This window comes from Pavona decussata, unplaced genomic scaffold (genome assembly GCF_977016875.1).
Source record: "Pavona decussata unplaced genomic scaffold, jaPavDecu1.1 SCAFFOLD_64, whole genome shotgun sequence".
In the NCBI taxonomy this organism is placed as follows: Eukaryota; Metazoa; Cnidaria; class Anthozoa; order Scleractinia; family Agariciidae; genus Pavona; species Pavona decussata.
The window spans coordinates 3,981,152-4,000,004 of NW_028145484.1; the positions used below are offsets into that span (position 1 = coordinate 3,981,152).

At 39.2% G+C, this 18,853-nt stretch overlaps 2 protein-coding genes across 2 annotated transcripts; one reads left to right on the forward strand and one right to left on the reverse strand.

Annotated features, from left to right (window-relative positions):
• Nucleotides 1-2,857: 2,857 nt before the first annotated feature.
• LOC146478553 (F-box/LRR-repeat protein 12-like) lies at nucleotides 2,858-5,839 on the reverse strand. Its single transcript, XM_085112163.1, has one exon. The coding sequence runs from the start codon at nucleotides 4,381-4,383 to the stop codon at nucleotides 2,986-2,988; it is 1,398 nt and encodes a 465-aa protein (XP_084968289.1). The 5' UTR covers nucleotides 4,384-5,839; the 3' UTR covers nucleotides 2,858-2,985.
• Nucleotides 5,840-5,894: 55 nt separating this feature from the next.
• On the forward strand, nucleotides 5,895-18,795 carry LOC146478554 (tetratricopeptide repeat protein 8-like). Its single transcript, XM_085112161.1, has 15 exons — nucleotides 5,895-7,130; nucleotides 7,330-7,450; nucleotides 7,957-8,023; nucleotides 8,706-8,822; nucleotides 8,956-8,998; nucleotides 9,414-9,503; nucleotides 9,642-9,686; nucleotides 9,873-9,958; nucleotides 10,873-11,011; nucleotides 11,825-11,884; nucleotides 14,823-14,962; nucleotides 16,063-16,234; nucleotides 16,535-16,657; nucleotides 17,226-17,309; nucleotides 18,026-18,795. Exons 1-15 carry the CDS (start codon nucleotides 7,005-7,007, stop codon nucleotides 18,140-18,142), a joined length of 1,530 nt encoding a protein of 509 aa, XP_084968287.1. The 5' UTR covers nucleotides 5,895-7,004; the 3' UTR covers nucleotides 18,143-18,795.
• Nucleotides 18,796-18,853: the final 58 nt, after the last annotated feature.

Consider the following 18,853-nt stretch of genomic DNA (forward strand, 5'->3'; position numbering starts at 1 on the left):
AAAGATGACAAAAATAATAATTATTGTGCAATAATTTAGTTTGTCAACTTTTTTTCAGTTGCATTGATCATCATTTTGTTGTTTTGTTTTGTCTTTTTTTAATCATTTTTACTTTAAGCTTGATTATGTATACAATGCCATTTTGACATCCAAAAGTTGCTCAATTTTATAATAATAACATCTGTATTTGTATTTTTCAAACTAATTTTTGTTATTTCATCACAAAACCATTGTGTAGAATAAGATAGTAGTTGTCCATGTACATTATGGCACTATTTAAACCGACACTCAGGTGACAATACTGTTGCCCGGTGTTTCAATTTATCTAAACATAATATTTATCTGTAGTTTTTCACAATGAAAAATTGTAAGGCAATTGTGTATATAACTATTTTAATAGCTCTTCAACCTGTTCATTTCCACATTCTGAGCTACAACACTCATATTACAACTTACATTGTAATTTTGCTAAATTATTTAGGATAATAATTATAAATTATACAATATAAATACATTGCCTTGAATGATTTTGTTTCTGTTTTAAATTTGTTCAAGATTTTCAACATTTTGTACTCCAGTAGTATAGGAACCAGTCCTAAAATACTCTTTGTGGCATGCAACAGACCTTACAGGTTACAAGTTTTTTAGAAACCATCTTGTTTGCTAAGAAGTTTGTATGGGTAATGAATGCATTTGATTTTTCTTAAATGAAAGACAGTCACACTACACTTAGTTATAGGTAAGACTACGAAATGTAAGCACAACAGATGACTTTCAAAGCTGTTGGTTCCCAACAATCTAATGAAACCCAGGACACCCAAGAAACTGTATACCCTCCCCCCCCCCAATGCTCCTTCCCTCTCGGGATCTAAATCATTCTAGGCTGCCAACAGGCCTTAACTTAACCTTGTGAATGAAGCTCTATTCAGCCAAAAAAATATATGTTCAGAAATAATTGAGAGTATTTTTAATTAGGTATAAATATACATTAGAAGCCAAAATAAAAACCAGACCAGTAAAATTATCCAACGTTCTGCAGAATGACAAAGTTTACAATCTGCAATGATCAGTCACAAGATTGAAAGTGTAGTGTGACACACTATATCACATTTTCATTGTGTATTTCCACTCTAAAATACTGTGTTCAATAATAACATTTTCTTAGTGGGGGGTATGTTCTTTTGTGCTGAACAGTCGTCTTCAATGCTACTTGACATGAATGCTTAACACCAAAAAATAAAAATGCTGTTATTATTGTATGGTTTTAAAGATGTTTAAAGATATTACCCCTTATGATTGAGCTAAAATATAATATTTTGTTAATAATTTTAAATTTCAAAAATATAGGAGTCTTTTTGTCAGAGAAATTCACAGCTGGACAGAAAAAGGATGTAACACACTATATGAATACCCATGCGACATTTTTTTGGAACATATTCTGGATATTCCAAAATTAGAATACCTCAAAAATTAAATATATTTTTCTTCTTCTTCTGAAACAATAAGTATTTGATTATTTTACCAATTGACCATTTGGATATTTTTTGTTACCAGGCAACAGAAATAACTTAGATCTTTTAGTGTATTCCTTTTTCCAAATAAACAGAATATGTCCCCCAAAAAAACATGCCCATAAATGGTGACTGAATAAGAACTTAATTCTAATATATATTGGAAAACACTACAATCCTGAACAAACAATGCGTGGGCCATTGAACAATACAAATAAACATCTTATGCTCCACTGCTTCTAAACAATACACCCTTTGTTAAATGTACATCAATGTAGAATTTGCATGTTAGCACGTACTGATGGCTAATACATGTAACATGATTTAAATGCTGATGAAGAGAAAGACAGCAAGTGGCATAGAAAAGATTAAACACTCTTGGAGATACTGCAGAAATATGCCTCAATCACTTTGCCTAAAACTCTGCTTTCATTTAAGAGTTATCTTCAGTGTTGTTAGACCTACAAACCCCCAAAAACAACAGACAACTAAAAAAGTATTATCTGTGACATACCGTGTTTTAGTTGAATAACAGAGAGATTTACAACAAGCCAACACCGAGTTTAAATTAATTCAACTTCTCACGATAAAACAGATGCTATGGGTTATGATTTGCTTGTTCATTCACCACTGGAAGCGATTATATTTTATAAATATCATAAACGTTAACATTATTAACCGAGTGTCATGATATGTTTGACGTTCGGAGTGTGTATTTAAGCCTGAAAACTTGTCAAAATAAACTTGTATTACAAAAGAGATTTTGAATGTGAAATGAGAAGAATATTTTACAGTCAGAATTAAAAGAAATTTGTGTTTGTTATCACTTTCTAATTAAAAGACTAAGTTATCATTTTATGACCAACTTCCAAAGCATAAGTTGACAACCTTTGATATCAAACACTCGATCAGTGCCATGTTAAAGGGAACCTCCACTCTGACAACAAATTGACGGTTAAGTGTTGGAAATAGTGTCCAAATTCTAAATTTTAGTCTAAAACGTAGAAATGACCTTCAGGTGTGTTAAAATTAGATATGATTACCGACTATTTTTCGCTTTTAAATTTCCTGGGCGCAGCCATTTTGAATTTTATGACGTGTAATGGTTGCCACTATTGTTATTCATTAGAAGTTCTTTTGTTTGAAACAATTAAGCAACCGTATTACGTCATGAAATCCAAGATGGCGGCGCCCGGGAAATTTAAAAGCGAAAATAGGCGATAATCAAATCATGTTTTGTCCGACACTGAAATATTATTTCCATGTTTTCCAACGAAATTTCAAAGTAGATTGTATTTTCAACAATTTAACGTTAATATGTTTCGAGAGTGGAGGTTTCCTTTAAGATGTCAAATAATTTGACTTATTGTCATTTGCATTGTGAAATTTAGAATAGCAATTGTGTTTGCAACATCTGGTGATTATATATACAATGACGACCTACAACAAAAAGAATATTAATGTTACTAACCACCTATACATGCAATTTGTTGATGACTTTGCCAAGTGTGTTTTCAGGGCTTGGCAAGAGACTCTCCATTTTGATGAGCAGTCGCTCTACAGTTATAGTTTCTCCACTGTTTCCTATGGCCACGTGCTCAATTCGAGGACTACATAACTTCACCTCTCGAATGTGTTTGCATTTGTCTCTCAACTCCTGTACTAGGTCTGCATCTGCATCATCAATGAGCTTGAAATTGATCAAAGACACTGCCTCTATTAGGGGACACATTTTAATCAAATTAGGAACTAGAGGGCTTTCTGAAAGTGCCTCCTTTCGAAGAGGTCCAAATTCCAAAATCCTCAACTTGGAGACAAACTTGAACATCTCGGCAATTACTGAGGGGGGTATCCTCGGGGAGTGACTCACTCCCAAGTACCTCAGGGAGGGGGACTGTTGCAGTACGCCCTCCAAACATTCCGCAGACAGAAGAAAGTTCCACCGAAGATCCAAAGTTTCCAGACATTTGTATGACAATGTTGGTCTTACTTCTTGGTAAATCCTCAAATGCAAGATGTGCCGAAATCCACACTGGTTCATTTTGAAGTAGCGAATGTCGGGCAGCCTGGCAATCACGTTTGAAAGCCCGGTTGTTGTCACGAAATAACATCCTGTTAAATCGAGTTCCTTGACCATTGTTCTCTCCCAATTCACCACCATCAATGCCTCGTCTGTTATCTTGGTAAAGCGAATAAGAAGCGTAGACACAGATCTGCAGTTGTTTAGGACTCGATAAAGGTACTTGCCTCGATAATTTTTACATTCATTCAAGCAAATCGATTCTAAGTGCGGACAATTCATGGAGATCTTGAGAAGTGCGTCATCGGTCAAAGTCTCGCAATCCGTGCAGTCCAAAATTCTCAAGTTCCTCATTTTAGCGAAAACGTCAGGTACAAGACTCTCTGAAGAGTCCATGCCCAGCCCAACGTATCTCATTTGAGTAAAATGCCTCGGTAATCGCCTCATAAACTTGAAATTTCCCCACGAGTAGCGCAAATCCATCAGCTCCAAGCTCGTTGGGAAGTCGCGTATGCCTTCGTGGCCCGTTTCGCTTTCAACTTCGGCTCCATAAAACACCAAACTGCGCAGCTGATGGCACCTTTTAGCGAGTTCTTTTGCGACCTTTGCTGTAAGTGTACAGCCGCCCAAATTCAACGCTTTTGCCGAAGATAAACGCGTCCGGATCAACATCAATAAAGTCTCTTCATCGACCGCAGGCCAAAAATCATTCATGTCAACAACGAACCAAAGCGAGCGATCGTAAGCTACGCGTCTCCAGCGCCGACAAACTTGAGCCACAACGCCAAGTTCCCTTTTCGATAAACACCTAAAGACTTCCAAAATAACGGAGTCGGGGATTTGTTTCTCCATTTTCAACGAGGGTACGCTAGTGTCGATTGTAGTTTCGCAGCTGGCGTTGTAACTTTCACCACGCGCGAAGAAAAATTGCGTGCTTCAAGCTTTCAACCACACGAACTCGTTTTCTTGTATCGCAATCAATATTCTCGTTGGAAACTCACGTCATTCCTTGAACTATAGAATAGTAATCCTTTGAATTACAATGCAGTTTTCTTGGCCAAAAAGGGCTACACGTTTCCAGCATGCAAACGCAAAATCGCCAAACACTGTAAACCTCATTATCAAAAGCTCTCGCATTGTTTCGCCGGATGAGGGGCCAATGCCCACCGGCTTCCGGCCGCTGATTGGAAGCAAGGAATGACGTCACGTTCAAAACACAAAAGAAAACTTGAGACCCGCGTCACGCGCGCGAAATAGAACGCGCAACCGCTTGGGCGCGTCGCGTCACTCAAACCTGAAATGACTTTGGAAGTAATTTTATTGTAACACTTTCATGTAATCTTGGCTGGTCGTGGGCCGTGATTGCCTTTTGAAATGTGATGATGAAATTTGTTATTGAGTAATTCTGACTAGGAAAAGTCAGAGGTGAAGTCAAAGCCCAGAGCGACGGGAAATTTTAAAAATTAGCCAGGGGTTTTGTCTAGCTTGGGCAGTATAAATACTTTGTACACATGAAAGATAATACTTTTAGCTGTATTTTAATACTAGGAAACATCTGTTTATACCAGCCATGATCGATTACATTTCGCTAGATGCGATGTATTTGACAAGTTTTAATCAAAATAAGTAAAAATATAACGTTCCTGAACTGATGCATGCAAGCATAAGTTTTTTCCTTTGCCCTGTTCATATTTTGATAAGAGGCCCATATCTATTGTTAGCTTGACACTATTGATCAGAAATACATTATTTATGCTTTGCTTTTTCTCACAAATATTTGATCATACACATCTTTTATCTCCACTACATGACTCGGCTGTTTCAGAGAAAAATACATGCTCTTCATTCGTTTTCGTCGAGTGTTGAACCAAAAGCCAGTATTGATTTATGACCCAAATTTTCCGTTTCATTTGAGGAGTTAGCAGGGTTTTAGCACGTGAAAGCTGAGAGACGCTTCGACGCGTTTGCGTTGTCAGCGGGCGAATGGGCGGCAGTATATGGCCCTATATGGGTTTAAACTGGTGTGGATGTTGAAGTTCCGTTCTTGCAAATTTGACAAATTTCGAGAATTTTCTGAAAATTTCCGTCAGGAAAAAAGTCCAGCAAAATGGACAGTAGCCATTTAGATAACCACTCAAAAAGGATATTTTAATACTCAGCTGAGGTATTCTGCGTCATAGCCGAGTGACCACAAATTTGCCTTCTCGGGATAACTAATGACTTTTGTGATATTCCTCCGCGTTTTCACGTTTTCCGTTTGTTTTACAATAAACGCCTGAAGACCACTACTCTTCCCTAACTCTGGGTGGGTGGATAATCAGTGCCTGATTATTTAAATCGGGGGCAGAGAGGGCAAACACGGGGGCGTCATAAAATAAACAAGTTTTGTGGTAACGGGGTAAAATACATAACCACCAAAAGCGCAATCGGGGAAACGTGCTTGTAAAAACGCCTTGTCATCGACTGGACTTCAGCCGAGGGCTCTGTGTTTGCGGAAAATCTCGCTCTATAAATTTAGAGGCTTAAAAATAAACCGTTGAAACGCAAAGAGAGTTGGAAAAGGAAATGGACCATACCATTAAAATTTTATAATAGCTAATTGCATTCAGCAGTAGTTAATGCAAATCCTCTTTAGCAGAAATTGCCAGCTGCTGAATTTTAAGTGAATTACTAAACAAAACAATTGGCCTCTTAAAAACCAGTTTATGCTCGGCTTCGAGCCAGGCTTCGAGCAGAACTGCAGTTATGCTTGAAACTTGAGAACCATCGGAGGAAGAATTAGCGAGGATTGAAATTAAAGCTACCGAGCGAGTATTTTTTTCTGTGATCCTGTGCTTAAAATATCTGCTGTTCAATTCAAGTTGGTCTGATAACTGTCAACGTTTGATTCTCTGAAGTGCTGGCGTTCAAACGAACTGCCACTGAGCAGTACTTTCCTGTTGTGTTATTTCAGACATTTTCCTCTTCACGGCTGTTCCGCGCCGATAGGTCTTCATCAGGCAAAACATTGCGCAATATCCATGCAAAGCTACACGCAACCGGCGCCGCGTCAAGTGGGAATGAGCGTCTACTGATCAGGAGGTCACGAATAAAGACGATTCACGCTAAGTTTTGATTTAATCAGCCCTGGTTGGTTGAAAAATACCCAGTTGATTATGATTCAAAAAGAAATCTGTGTGAGTTCTTGTCAATAAATGTTATGACTCCCAAGCCCAAAATCAAAGTCAGTCGATTGAAAACGGCTTTACAATACTGCTTTCAACTATTCTGATAATGAAAGGAAACGAGTAAATTGACGACCTCAAAATAAATTGATGACCGAACTCCCATTTTTAAAAATTGAAACTCAGAAATTCCAACTTGTCGTCGCCCTCGCTATTTTAAAATTTCGCGGGAAAGAGTTTCGCCGTCATGACAACAGCAAAATTTGAGCCAGCGATTCAAGTCGCCAAAAAAAAAAAAAAAAACCCAAGATGGCGGGCACAGGAACGATGCAGATGGATCCGTTGTTTTTAGCGTTGAGTTTTCATCGGCGAAGAAAATTCGAGGAGTGCGCAGAAGTCTGTACACAGTTGTTGAAGAAAAATCCTTACGATCAGGTATTCTAATCTTGGGAAATTATGCTTATTTTAACTTCTTATTTGTGCTTCAGTTTTTAACAAGACAAATTAAAAATAACTGAAGTAAGACCTTAAGTTTATCAGTTTTTGTTTGTATATTAAACGTTGATTTTAGTGCGATCTCTAGTGCAATTTAGCCAGTGCAAATTTTCCATTTTCTTTCTTGTTGTTTTATTAGGCATCATGGTGTTTAAAAACACGAGCTCTGACGGAACAAGTCTATGTGGACGAGGTTGATGTTGATGAAGAAGGAATTGCTGAAATGTTGATGGACGACAACGCCGTTGCCCAGCTACCGCGTCAGTATATTTATGCTTATGTTTTCTATTTTAATAAATAAGTAAACTTCTTACAATAGCTACATTTTTATCACATTTCGGCGAATCTTTTTTCATGATCAATAGCCATTCCAAGTATAAGTACTAGTTGATCCAATGCATCAAATGTATTCATGTAGTTTATGCATCAGTAATTTCCTGCAGTGCCCATCCCCCCCCCCCCGGGCATTAGTGGGACATTTTGCTCATAGTCCACCATGGGGGTTGGGCATTAATTTACCCCAGGGGCATTTTGACTGCCTCATGATTTTACTGTGCTGCAAACCAATCAGATGAAAGATCAAACCGCCAGTTGTGAAAAATCTGGCTGGTAGTTTATCTACAGAGTAACGTTATTGCATGCCTGCTAGTCTTTCCTGCTTGTTGTTCTAGTTTCACATTTTTCTGATTTGCACCGTAATTTAGCATGCAATTTTGTGTCTCTTGTTTTGTGTTCAATTCATGAATACTGTTTGTTTCTAAAACAGGTCCTGGAACATCATTAAAAAAGCCAGGAACAAGCACAGGACCAGGTGCTCCCACACCTGGAGTGAGGTAGAGTGATATCACTGCTGTTCATGGAAGCCAGCACCTGGGAGACCTTTGCTCTCAAATAGACTTTGCTGGAATAATTTACAGAATTTATGTAGGGGCGAAACAGTTCAATTGAGCATGACAGTGGAAAGAGCAGCATTTGTTTGCTGTGCAACATTTAAAGCTAAGGAAATCAAATGTTTTATTTGTCATTCTTGATCAAGGAAATTGTATAAATTGAAGGCCCTTACTTACTGTGCCTTTCAATAACACGTCACTCTGAACATGAAAACCCAACTAGCAATAATTTTGCATCTTTTACTGCCACCAATCATAATTTTACAACAACTGACTGATCCCAAAAATACGAAATTTATGACAAAGTGGATTGAAATTCTCCATCACAACATATGAATGTGTTTTTTGATCCTACTGAGCAAAACAACCTGTTTTCTAAGAGGTCTGCTCCAGTGATGGACATTGAAAAGCATAATGCTTGGTTGAATCTTGAACTTCAGAGTCTGCATATAAATTTATTAAAAGACGCAGTAATTGAAATATATGAAATATAAGTGCCAGGCATGTACAAGATAATTAATTTACAGTATGCTAGGGGACAGTTTTATGAAAATTTTATAGGGATTTCTTTAGCTCAGTTAAGATAACTCAAGTCTTTACGAAAGAGTGAATGTTTGCCTTTCAGGCCCATGTCACAGGCAGGACGTCCTGTCAGTGGATTTGTCAGACCTGGAACACAGAGTGGCAGACCAGGAACAATGGAACAAGCCATAAAGACTCCACGTACTGCACAAACGGCCAGGTATAAGCACCAATGGCGTATTTCAAATACTTCTGTCATTAGACAAATGCAATACATGGTGATTGAACTTGAAACATATGACTTCAGTTAATGTTGTTATAACCATCATATTCCCTTTATTACCTTGTTCCAGACCAGTGACAAGTGCATCTGGCCGACATGTTCGTCTTGGAACTGTAAGTATAAAAAACTGAAAGGTTTTTTGTAACACTGTATCATAAGACGTATGATACAACTCTCAGTGCTGATTGTGCTGTTCCAGAAAATTAATCCATTTGCTTCCCACAGAAGGCTCTAAAAAGCCCCCTCTTTGGTAAATAAGTGTCTAAAAGCACCCTAACCACCCCCCCCCCCCCTTTTTCAAAGCAAAATTGAGAACGTTGATACCCTATTACCAACAGAAACAGATAAACATGTACCCTTTAGGAAGGCAGATACCTAATGTGCCTTATAAAGGGGAGTTCCCTTCCCCCTTAAGAGTTTGACACACCAGACATTTCTGTATATTCTCAACCTTTCCTAGATTGTTTATTATCCATGTTAGTCCAGTGTTTCTGCTTTCCAGTAATATATATTTATATTTTAATTTAGGCATCCATGTTGTCACAGCCTGATGGACCATTTATAAATGTTGCAAAGCTAAACTTGTCTAAATATGCACAAAGACAGAATCTTGCAAAGGTAAAGGGCAGTCTATTTATTGCCAACTACACTTTTTTCTTATTTTATATTTATTTAATTAATTTTGAATATCTGGAATAACAGTGATAACAATGTTATCTGCCTATTGCTAACCCAGTCTTTTTTTTTTGTTTCTAGGTGTTGTTTGAATACATTTTCCACCATGAAAATGATGTTAGAAATGTAAGTAGAAATAATAAAAAAAAAAAGAAAGGAGCAGACCAGGAGTAGAAGTGGGGGAAGCAAAATATTTCAGAATTGTCAAAATTTTGGTCCTCTTATCCCGATCTTTTTTCTGAGTACAGGGGGTGGCGTGGGGCCCCCTCCCCTTGATACACCATTTCACTGATGTACTATCTCGTGTGTTAGGCATTAGAGCTTGCAGCAAAGGCGACAGAAGAGTGTCAGTTTAAGGACTGGTGGTGGAAGGTTCAACTAGCCAAAAGCTACTACAGGTAGAAACCTGCTTAACTCTTTTACCTTAGGAGAGCATGTATATTATTAAAAATGTTGATAGACTTAATTGAGCCTTCATAATGTTTTTGGGCCATTTACGCAACAAGTACTGGTAGTCCCTGATTTCTCTTGGGAATTGTTGAGCAAAAGATCATGTGAGGAAGTAAAATGAAATTGCCTCTTGCAAGGAAACATCAGACCAAGAGATGTGACTCCTGGGGCAAAAGCAGAGAGAACCAACATCTTCTCAATATGGCAATTTTTGTGCACACTTACATGTTTCCCTGGCATTACTAGGGAGCTTAAGCAACGTCGACGGCGATGGCAACGACAACGCCTCAAAACAATAGGTTGAATGAGCAAAAACAATTGCTCTGCACGTGCGTTTTACATTTTGGTACATTTCTTTGTGAAACAACAACGTGAACTGGCCACATTTAAGGTTTTGTGAAGAACATGAACACTCGACAGTGAATTTTACATTTTCTTTTTACAACTCGTACGCTACTGCTACCAATTTGGTTCCTGGATTGTCACCATTTTTGTAAAAGTTGAGCGAGTTGAAATCGCAAAGTAGCAGAAATTTTTGGGTGACGTTTTAGTTGCCGTTGCTGTCGTTGTTGCTTAAGCTCCCTGCTATCTCTAAGGGAAATATTAAAGAGACTTCTGGTATATGTAGTCTATGTTCACAAACATGAGCCCATATTTATGAACATGAGTTCGCGATAAATAATAAGCTTGCCTTGTTAAGTCACCTAAACAGGAAAGCTGTCAAGGGAGGGGTGGGTGGTGTAAGTAAAGGTTATGGGAAGTTCAGACCACTCTCTCCTCCCATCCCTCGTCCTCTGTCTGTCCTTCACTCCCCACCACCCACTTAGAACACCTTGTGATCTTTTTTCTTTTTTGCACCCAGACTTGGTATGTATCGTGATGCTGAGAGGCAGCTGAAATCAGCTCTTCGTGATCAAGATGTGGTGGATATATATTTGTACCTGTGTAAAGTGTACAGGAGACTGGATCAACCACTAACTGCTGTTGAAGTGTACAAAAAGGTGGGTCTCTCATTGTTTAGCTTTCTAGAGTCATTATTCATCAGTAATTTCCAGCAGTGAAAATCACAAGGCTGTCAAAGCCTCGCTGTAGACTAATGAATGACCCGAGGAAAAATGCCCCAAAAAAGCCCCCCTGGTAATAATAACAGTAACAACAACAACAACAACAACAAAAATAATAATAATAATAATAATAATAATAACAATAATAATAATAATAATAATAACATTGCCAGGCGTTTTAAGCTTTTGAAATAATGGACATTAGGCGTTTTATTATACTTTTATTTTTATTTATTTTTTAAGTGTTTTCATCGCGATGAACAGAACTTTTAGTATTTAGATTGAGGATTTTATGGATGGTAAATAGTTTTAAGATTTAATTTCTAGGATTTTTATGATTAGAAGTTAGAAGTTTAATTGTATGGACTTTGGTCGTTACATTGATTGGCTACGGCTGGCCGTCCAATCATTGTTTAGGTAATCTGGGCATCCAGAAGTTTTTACTGCCATAATAATAATAATAATAATAATAATAATAATAATAATAATAATAATAATAATAATAATAGTAACATTAACAAGAATATATGTAATAGCAATAATAAAAATAAGAATGACAACAACAACAATGATAAATAACAATAACACTATTTAACAATATTTAACAATACTGATAATAACAATAGATATATCAAACATCGAATTAAATGACATCATTTCCCGGGGATTATTACTTTCTTTAAGTCATCAGTAAATTAATGATTGGTTGGTGAATTTTTGTATAGACAACCTATTTCGTTATTATTGCAGGCTCTGGAGAAATTTCCGGGTGAGACCACACTTTTGACAGGAATTGCTCGCATTCATGAGGTAACTGAGAGAGCTTTTGTTCTTTCACGCCCATCGTAATTACACGGAATGCCCGCAGGGCATGACGTGTCTAGGTTTCGGTCGGGTATCTTTTTCTTCATCGGTGTCATAAATGTGCACATTAATTTATGCATTAAACTCTGTCCTCCCCTGGTAAGGATATATTGTTCTGATTGTCTTCAACAGAAGCGGCCCAATCAAAATCTATTTTTCAGGCACATATCACGAGAGAGGGGACCCACTCATCACTTCTGTGTGACGTCAAATCATCATTTGATTTATTACGCGGGATGCCCTGAAGGGGCATACCGTGTCTTAAAACGGGTCGATTTCTTTTTTTTTTTCTTCGTCGTATACACAAATCGGTACATTAATTTATTCATTAAACTCTCCCCTCTCCTACTCGGGATGTATTGTTTTGATTGTCTTCAACAAAAGCAGGCCAATCAAAATCCATTCTTGTCGCTTATATTGCGAGGGAGGGGACCCACTCATCCCTACCTGTGTGACGTCAATGCATCATTTGATATATTTATTAAAGACGGATTAAGTCGCGCCATATTGTTTTAACATGTTCTGGACTCAAGTGTGCCGTTTTCAAAGGGAAATTTCACCATTTTGAAGCGACAAATCGAAAGAATAACTTCTAAGAAGCACCCGACACGTAAAACGGTGGAAATTGGTGAGTTCTTAGTGAAGGAATCGTGCTTTGTTTGACAGTCTTAGACCACGACGCGAGACTGAAAAGAGGTCATTGAGAAGCTTACGTTATCGTAATGGAATTTGACAAATTTCCGCTGATAGTCTGAGTCGCGTAACACACGGAAAACAACGTAACGCGATCGTCGTGACTCAAACTATTCCATTAGCAAGGATAGTTTTATCAATCGGCGAAGCATACAGTTGGAATAAATGAATCAGCCCCAGCATCTCGCGTAAGGCCAGTTTAGCAGGCATCTTGTTCATTAAAACTAGATTAAATTCTTCCCTCTCCCAAAAGGGATCTATTGTTTTGATTGTCTTGAACAAAAGCGGCCCAATCAAACTCCATTATCTGCGCGTATATCACGAGGGAGGGGACCCACTCATCTCTACTTGTGTGACGTCAAAGCAAATCATCATTTGGAAAAATTGTTTTCGTTCAATGGCGGCCACATGTCTGAATTTAAGACTCCGGATCTGCCGTTTTCAGAGAGAAAACCAACCTTTTTCAAGCAGTAAATCGAAATAATAACTTCTAGGTAGTACTCGGCCGTTGAAACGGCGGAAATTGGGAGAGTTCACAGCAAAGAAAATCCGCTTTAAAAAACAGATCGAATGATCAACGAGAAGGATTAGAGCTAGAGGAGGCCAGACCAGTTCAGCGGGGTCATGACGTTATTGCATAGTTATTTCTGGTATGATTCCTAGTAACGCAACGATAAGTATCACGCAATATATCTGAATAAAACCATTCAGACAATTATTTCAATGGCCAAGGGAGGATATTTTTTAAATATCTGCGAAACATACAATGGGGAATAATTGGGGCTACATTAAGCATTCCGTGTAGTGCCATTAGAGGGGCATCTTGTTCATAAACTTCTGGCCCCGGTTGTTCAAAGAGCGTATAATTTTTTTCCACTGGATAGGTTGCTATGCGGCAAATAAATGTATGCAAGAATTTCCCTATAGCCCTATAACTTGTGTATAGAGTAGAAGCGTATGTCTAATTTAAGTATCATGATGGGATTGTGTGGATAACTTGCCTGCCATATAAGCGTTGTTTGCTATACATTTGCACCACTGGATAGTCATGGATAGTGACTTATCCACTGGATAATGTTATCCACCCTTTGATTTTGAACAACTGGAGCCTGGTAAAGAATTGCATGAGAGTTTTAAGCCAAACAAGGGAGAAAGAGTTTGGACTTCCATCGAGTTCTCATGAACCTTGAGTAGGTTTTACGCGAGAGACTTTCGGCAGGGGCACCCAACGGCAGTTTTCTCTCAAATCCTTTGAAACGCAATTTTAGGGATCTGAAGTGCCTTTAAAGCTCTGTAGGTTCATTTCAGGCCGCCCTATAATATTTTTATCTGTTCGGTCATTCTGGGGGAACTTGAGTCTTTTCGAAATTACCAGGGCATTTTTGTCCATTTCCCGAAAACCTTAGGTCTTTTTTCCTTTCCGAAAATTCTAGCTGACCTTTTTCCGGCATCCAAAACGACATTTTTATCTATCCGAAACCGCTAGGACTTAAAATTTCCCATGTCACAAACGTTCGAGGTGAAAATTCCCTTAAGAAAATATAAGGGGATTAAGGACCTTCCCAACAGATAATTTATTTAATTTGGGTGCCCCTGTTTCGGTGAGCGGGAAGGTTTCAAGCAAAACAAGAGCGAGAGAGAGCGAATTTAAACTTACGTTCTGTTGGCTGTAACCCACAGATGCGCTGTCAAACGAGAGCTCACTTTGAAATCTCGTCATGCGTCATCCCTCAGAGACTCCGGAGACTTTCATTACGTCCGAGTCAGGCCCGAGTGCACGTAGTATAAAATCGTCCGGGCTAAATTATCGGCGTATTGTTGTACCTCCCAACTCAAATACGTTTTCCGATTGGAGGAGAACGTGTCACGTGCCATTGGTCAAAACTCACTAACTCCCTAACTCCCTAAGGAAACAACAACTTGAACTTTCGACTCGCACGTGATCAGGCCGTGCACCTTGAAACCGCGGCAAATTTGTGTGCCAGCCCGCGTTAAGAAAATATTTTTTTTGCAGTCATGGCAGCTAAACGCTTTCAAATAAGAACTGAAGGTATAATAACAAAACACTAAATAACTGACCCCACGGGAAACTGAGTTTCGTTTCCTCTCGACCCTCAATGTTCTCGGGAAAACAAAAACTCACAGTTTTTAATGTTCTATCCTCACTTTTTTAATTTGATATCGTTTCTAGGAGTTGAATGACATGACAAATGCGGTAAAATTGTATAAAGAAGTGCTGCACTTTGACAACACTCACGTGGAGGCCATCGCTTGCATCGCAACTCACCATTTCTACACTGATCAGCCGGAGATTGCACTCAGATTTTATCGGTAAGCCTGTAACTTTTTTGGGCAACAGGTTGACGGTTTTCAAGAATGGTCCGACGGTCATCTTAAATTTAAAGACGAAAGTAATCTGCACACAGTATAAGTAAATAACGCAATTTATCAATGAGAACTTAGAGTAGAGACGGAAATGGAAACAGTGCAACTGGTGCAAAGGGCGGGAAATATTCAACCTGTGTAAAGCGCGGGAAAGCGATCAACCAGTGGCAAGCGTGAAAAGGGAAAAGGTGCAAAAAGAAAACGGAGCGGAAAAAGAGAAGAAGGAAAACGAGCAGTCGGTGCCAAGGGCGGGAAAAAATGCAAGCACTGCCAAGGGCGGGAAAACTTGCAACCGGTGCCAAGCGCGGGGAAAAATTCAACCAGTGCCAAGGGCGGGAAAACTTGCAACCGATGCCAGGGGCGGGGAAAAATGCAACCGGTGCCAAGGGCGGGAAAACTTGCAACCGATGCCAAGGGCGGGGGAAAATGCAACCAGTGCCAAGGGCGGGAAATGTTGCAACCACTGCCAAGGGCGAGAAAACATGCAACCGATGCCAAGGGCAAGAAAACATGCAACCGATGCCAAGGGCGAGAAAACATACAACCACTGCCAAGGGCGAAAAAACATGCAATCGATGCCAAGGGCGAGAAAACATGCAACCGATGCCAAGGGCGAGAAAACATGCAACCACTGCCAAGGGCGAGAAAACATGCAACCGATGCCAAGGGCGGGAAATCATGCAATCGATTCCAAGGGCGGGAGAACTCGCAACCGGTGCCAAGGGCGGGATACGAGCAGCGACGCTCTGCTTTGTTTCTTACGATTAGTAAGAACTCGTTGCGTGTGCCGTTTGAATTATCAGTCCAGCAATCGGATAACCAAAACAAGCTTAGTTTCGACAGTCAGTTGAAAAGCTTTTCGGGTAATAGGCCATTTCCAAGTTGCTTTAAACCTCATTACGAATGCGAGGCTAAGTGCAAAGCTTTTCATAGTTTTGTTTGCATGTGAATGAAACCTAATTTTCAAAACAAAAACTATGCACGAAGCCTCGCTTTCATAAGGAGGTTCAAAGCAACTCGGAATTTACGTTTTGTTTGTTTTCCAGCCGCCTTCTTCAGATGGGTGTGTACAATGCAGAGCTGTTCACCAATCTAGGCCTGTGTTGTTTCTTCGCTCAACAGTATGACATGACACTGAACTGCTTTGAAAGAGCGCTGGCACTCGCGTCCGACGAAAACATGGCCGATGTCTGGTACAATATTGGACACGTCGCTGTGGTAAATTTTTAGTGTTTCCATGTATAGTATTGCAGTAAGTGAGCGGTGTTCATTTTGTGACAGTCATCTGGCGAAATTTGAAAAAAGTTGTGAACTACTGGTCTTCTAGACAGGGAAATTTATCAGTAAGATAAACAACGAACTCGTGAATGGTCGCGTTGAACTTTCATATTTCGCCTTTACCTTCAAATTTCGAAATTTATTCCGGTTTCTTCTTTTGTAGGTTGGGACGTAAGAGAGCTTGTTGCCGGAGAAGTTTCAAAATGACTGTTTTAATAATTATTGTTTTTTGTTCTTTAGGGTATTGGAGACATTCAGCTCGCCTATCAGTGTTTTAGATTAGCACTTGCATCTAATAACGATCACGCTGAGGCCTACAATAACCTGGGGGTCCTGGAAATGAGAAAAGGTCATACAGAACAGGTATGACCTGTTTCCGTATTCAAAGTGTCATCTGAATCATATCATTCATTGTTTGGTGTGCGGCTGGGCAGAACTTTCAGGAGAACCACAGCGTCATTTGAATCGTCATCGTCTCCATTACCGTACCTCCAAAAACTCATTAATAATTCATAAGCCCATTGACCTATCACATGGTCAATGATACATCACGTGCAGTGACTTATATCGATAAACCTCCTCCTTATTAGTATGCGGTGTTTTATCAGCTGATGAAACACTCATTAGTATGCGGTGTTTTATCAGCTGATAAAACACTCCTCATTAACATGCGGTGTTTTTCTCGTATGCTAATTTCCAACGTTCACAAAAGCATAATTGTCATGAACTCTATTGACACACGCTTTTCCAGGAATGTTTTTGAAGCCATTCGAAAAACTCGCAGTACGTGTTTGATCGGGTTTAAAACCATCGAGCCTTTTGTTTTTTTGTTTTGTTTCGTTTTAGCACGTCGCAAGTGAAGTGCGACGTCGTTCGGCTTTTTAATACCTCACCGAGATCTTGTTTTGATATATTTGTTGTTCTTTCCCAGGCCCGCGCATTCCTTCAAGCTGCAGCGTCTCTTGCTCCTCACATGTATGAACCGCACTATAATCACGGACTGCTGTCATTCAAGGTATGTGCTATTTTCGTTTGTAAAATGACAGTTACATAGCACGACCTCTGATTGGTTTTATTATCTGTATAATAGAAATCTGATTTAAGATTGAAGAGCATGAAAAGCGTAATAGGATTCTAGGAAACTTTCCATCTAGGTTATTAAGTTTATAAAACTTTTAGTGGAAAACCCCTCGAAAGTTAAGTATTTGTACCTGGTCTTAGCTAAATGTGATGTCGTTTTACTTGCGACTGTCGCATGCGACTTCTGTAGTGAGGGTTGCTCGCCGGCGTCATGCAAAATATCGCGTAAACTCTCCAGTGTCATATAACCTACGATTGTCGGAGACACATTTCAAAATCCTACGACTTTTAACTGGTGTCCTTCACGACAATCGTAAGCAAGTTGTAGATCCGTTTTTACGCGAAACAATTCGTATCGTAGCCTTATCGTCAGCAAAGTTGTCGGAAATCTGTTTATTCCGAGTGGAGAGACACAATATGGAGCAATGTAGATCGGGTTTCTTCTAGTGGTGTAAAACAATGTAACTAATATTTTTCCATATAAATCAGTTATCAATTTCTTAGTACGCCACCCTCTTACAAACATTTGACACCGTAAGACGGCTTCCGTTTCCGGTTGTTAGAGTTGCCTCGCGTGTGGTGTTGGGCTGTTTTTGGTGGCTTTCTTTTTGGCGTGTACGAAAATGAATTTCTTGTTTTCGCTGTTTGCAGATCGGCGATCTTCAAAGCAGCCACAATTCAGTAACTAAATCTTTGGAGGGTTATCCAGATCACTGCGATAGTAAAGATGTCCTTACTCAACTCAAGGAAGACTTCGCTGCATTATGAACTAAATCTTGCAGTCCTTTGTACAGAGTTGTATGATAATGTTATGTAGAGTACTAACATTACCTCGCGATGGTTATACCTACTGCCTTCTCTCTTCCGATTACAATACAAACCGGGGCAGGAGCAAATCAGGTCATCACTTCTGTTGAGTACAATAACCGCGCAGTTTCTTAGGGTAATGTTCATGTACAGTATAAATATGCAGATAAGTGTTGGAATATATTTGTAAATATGACACTACGGTGAATCACTCAAATCTGTTGAAAGCAAGTCAGTCCATATATTTTTGCTCGAGCAGGTTTGACGGACGTATGCGCGTCGACTTTCACTGGGTGTTCATATGATATCGGTACGTCCGCCGCCTAATTATTGTACTTCCGTATTCGGATACGGTCCAAAATCTCCCTTCGGGTTGATTTATGGGAGGAGTTCGTTCCCGTTTTTTTTTTTCGGAATTGATGGCGTTCTCATTTCGATACGAAAATTCTATCAAGCGTAATATAAACACGGCGCGCCTGTTCGTTTTAGTCATATTTCGATGCAGAATGTAATTCACTCCGCCATGAAAGTGATTTTCATCTCGTATGAAGCACCTTTCACGGGGCTCTTGCATTGGTGCTAATCAATGTTCAATTTACACAAGTAGAAATATTTCCAAATTTCTACTTTGAAATTCTTGGGAAGGGATGGTACGTAGTGTCCTATATACAC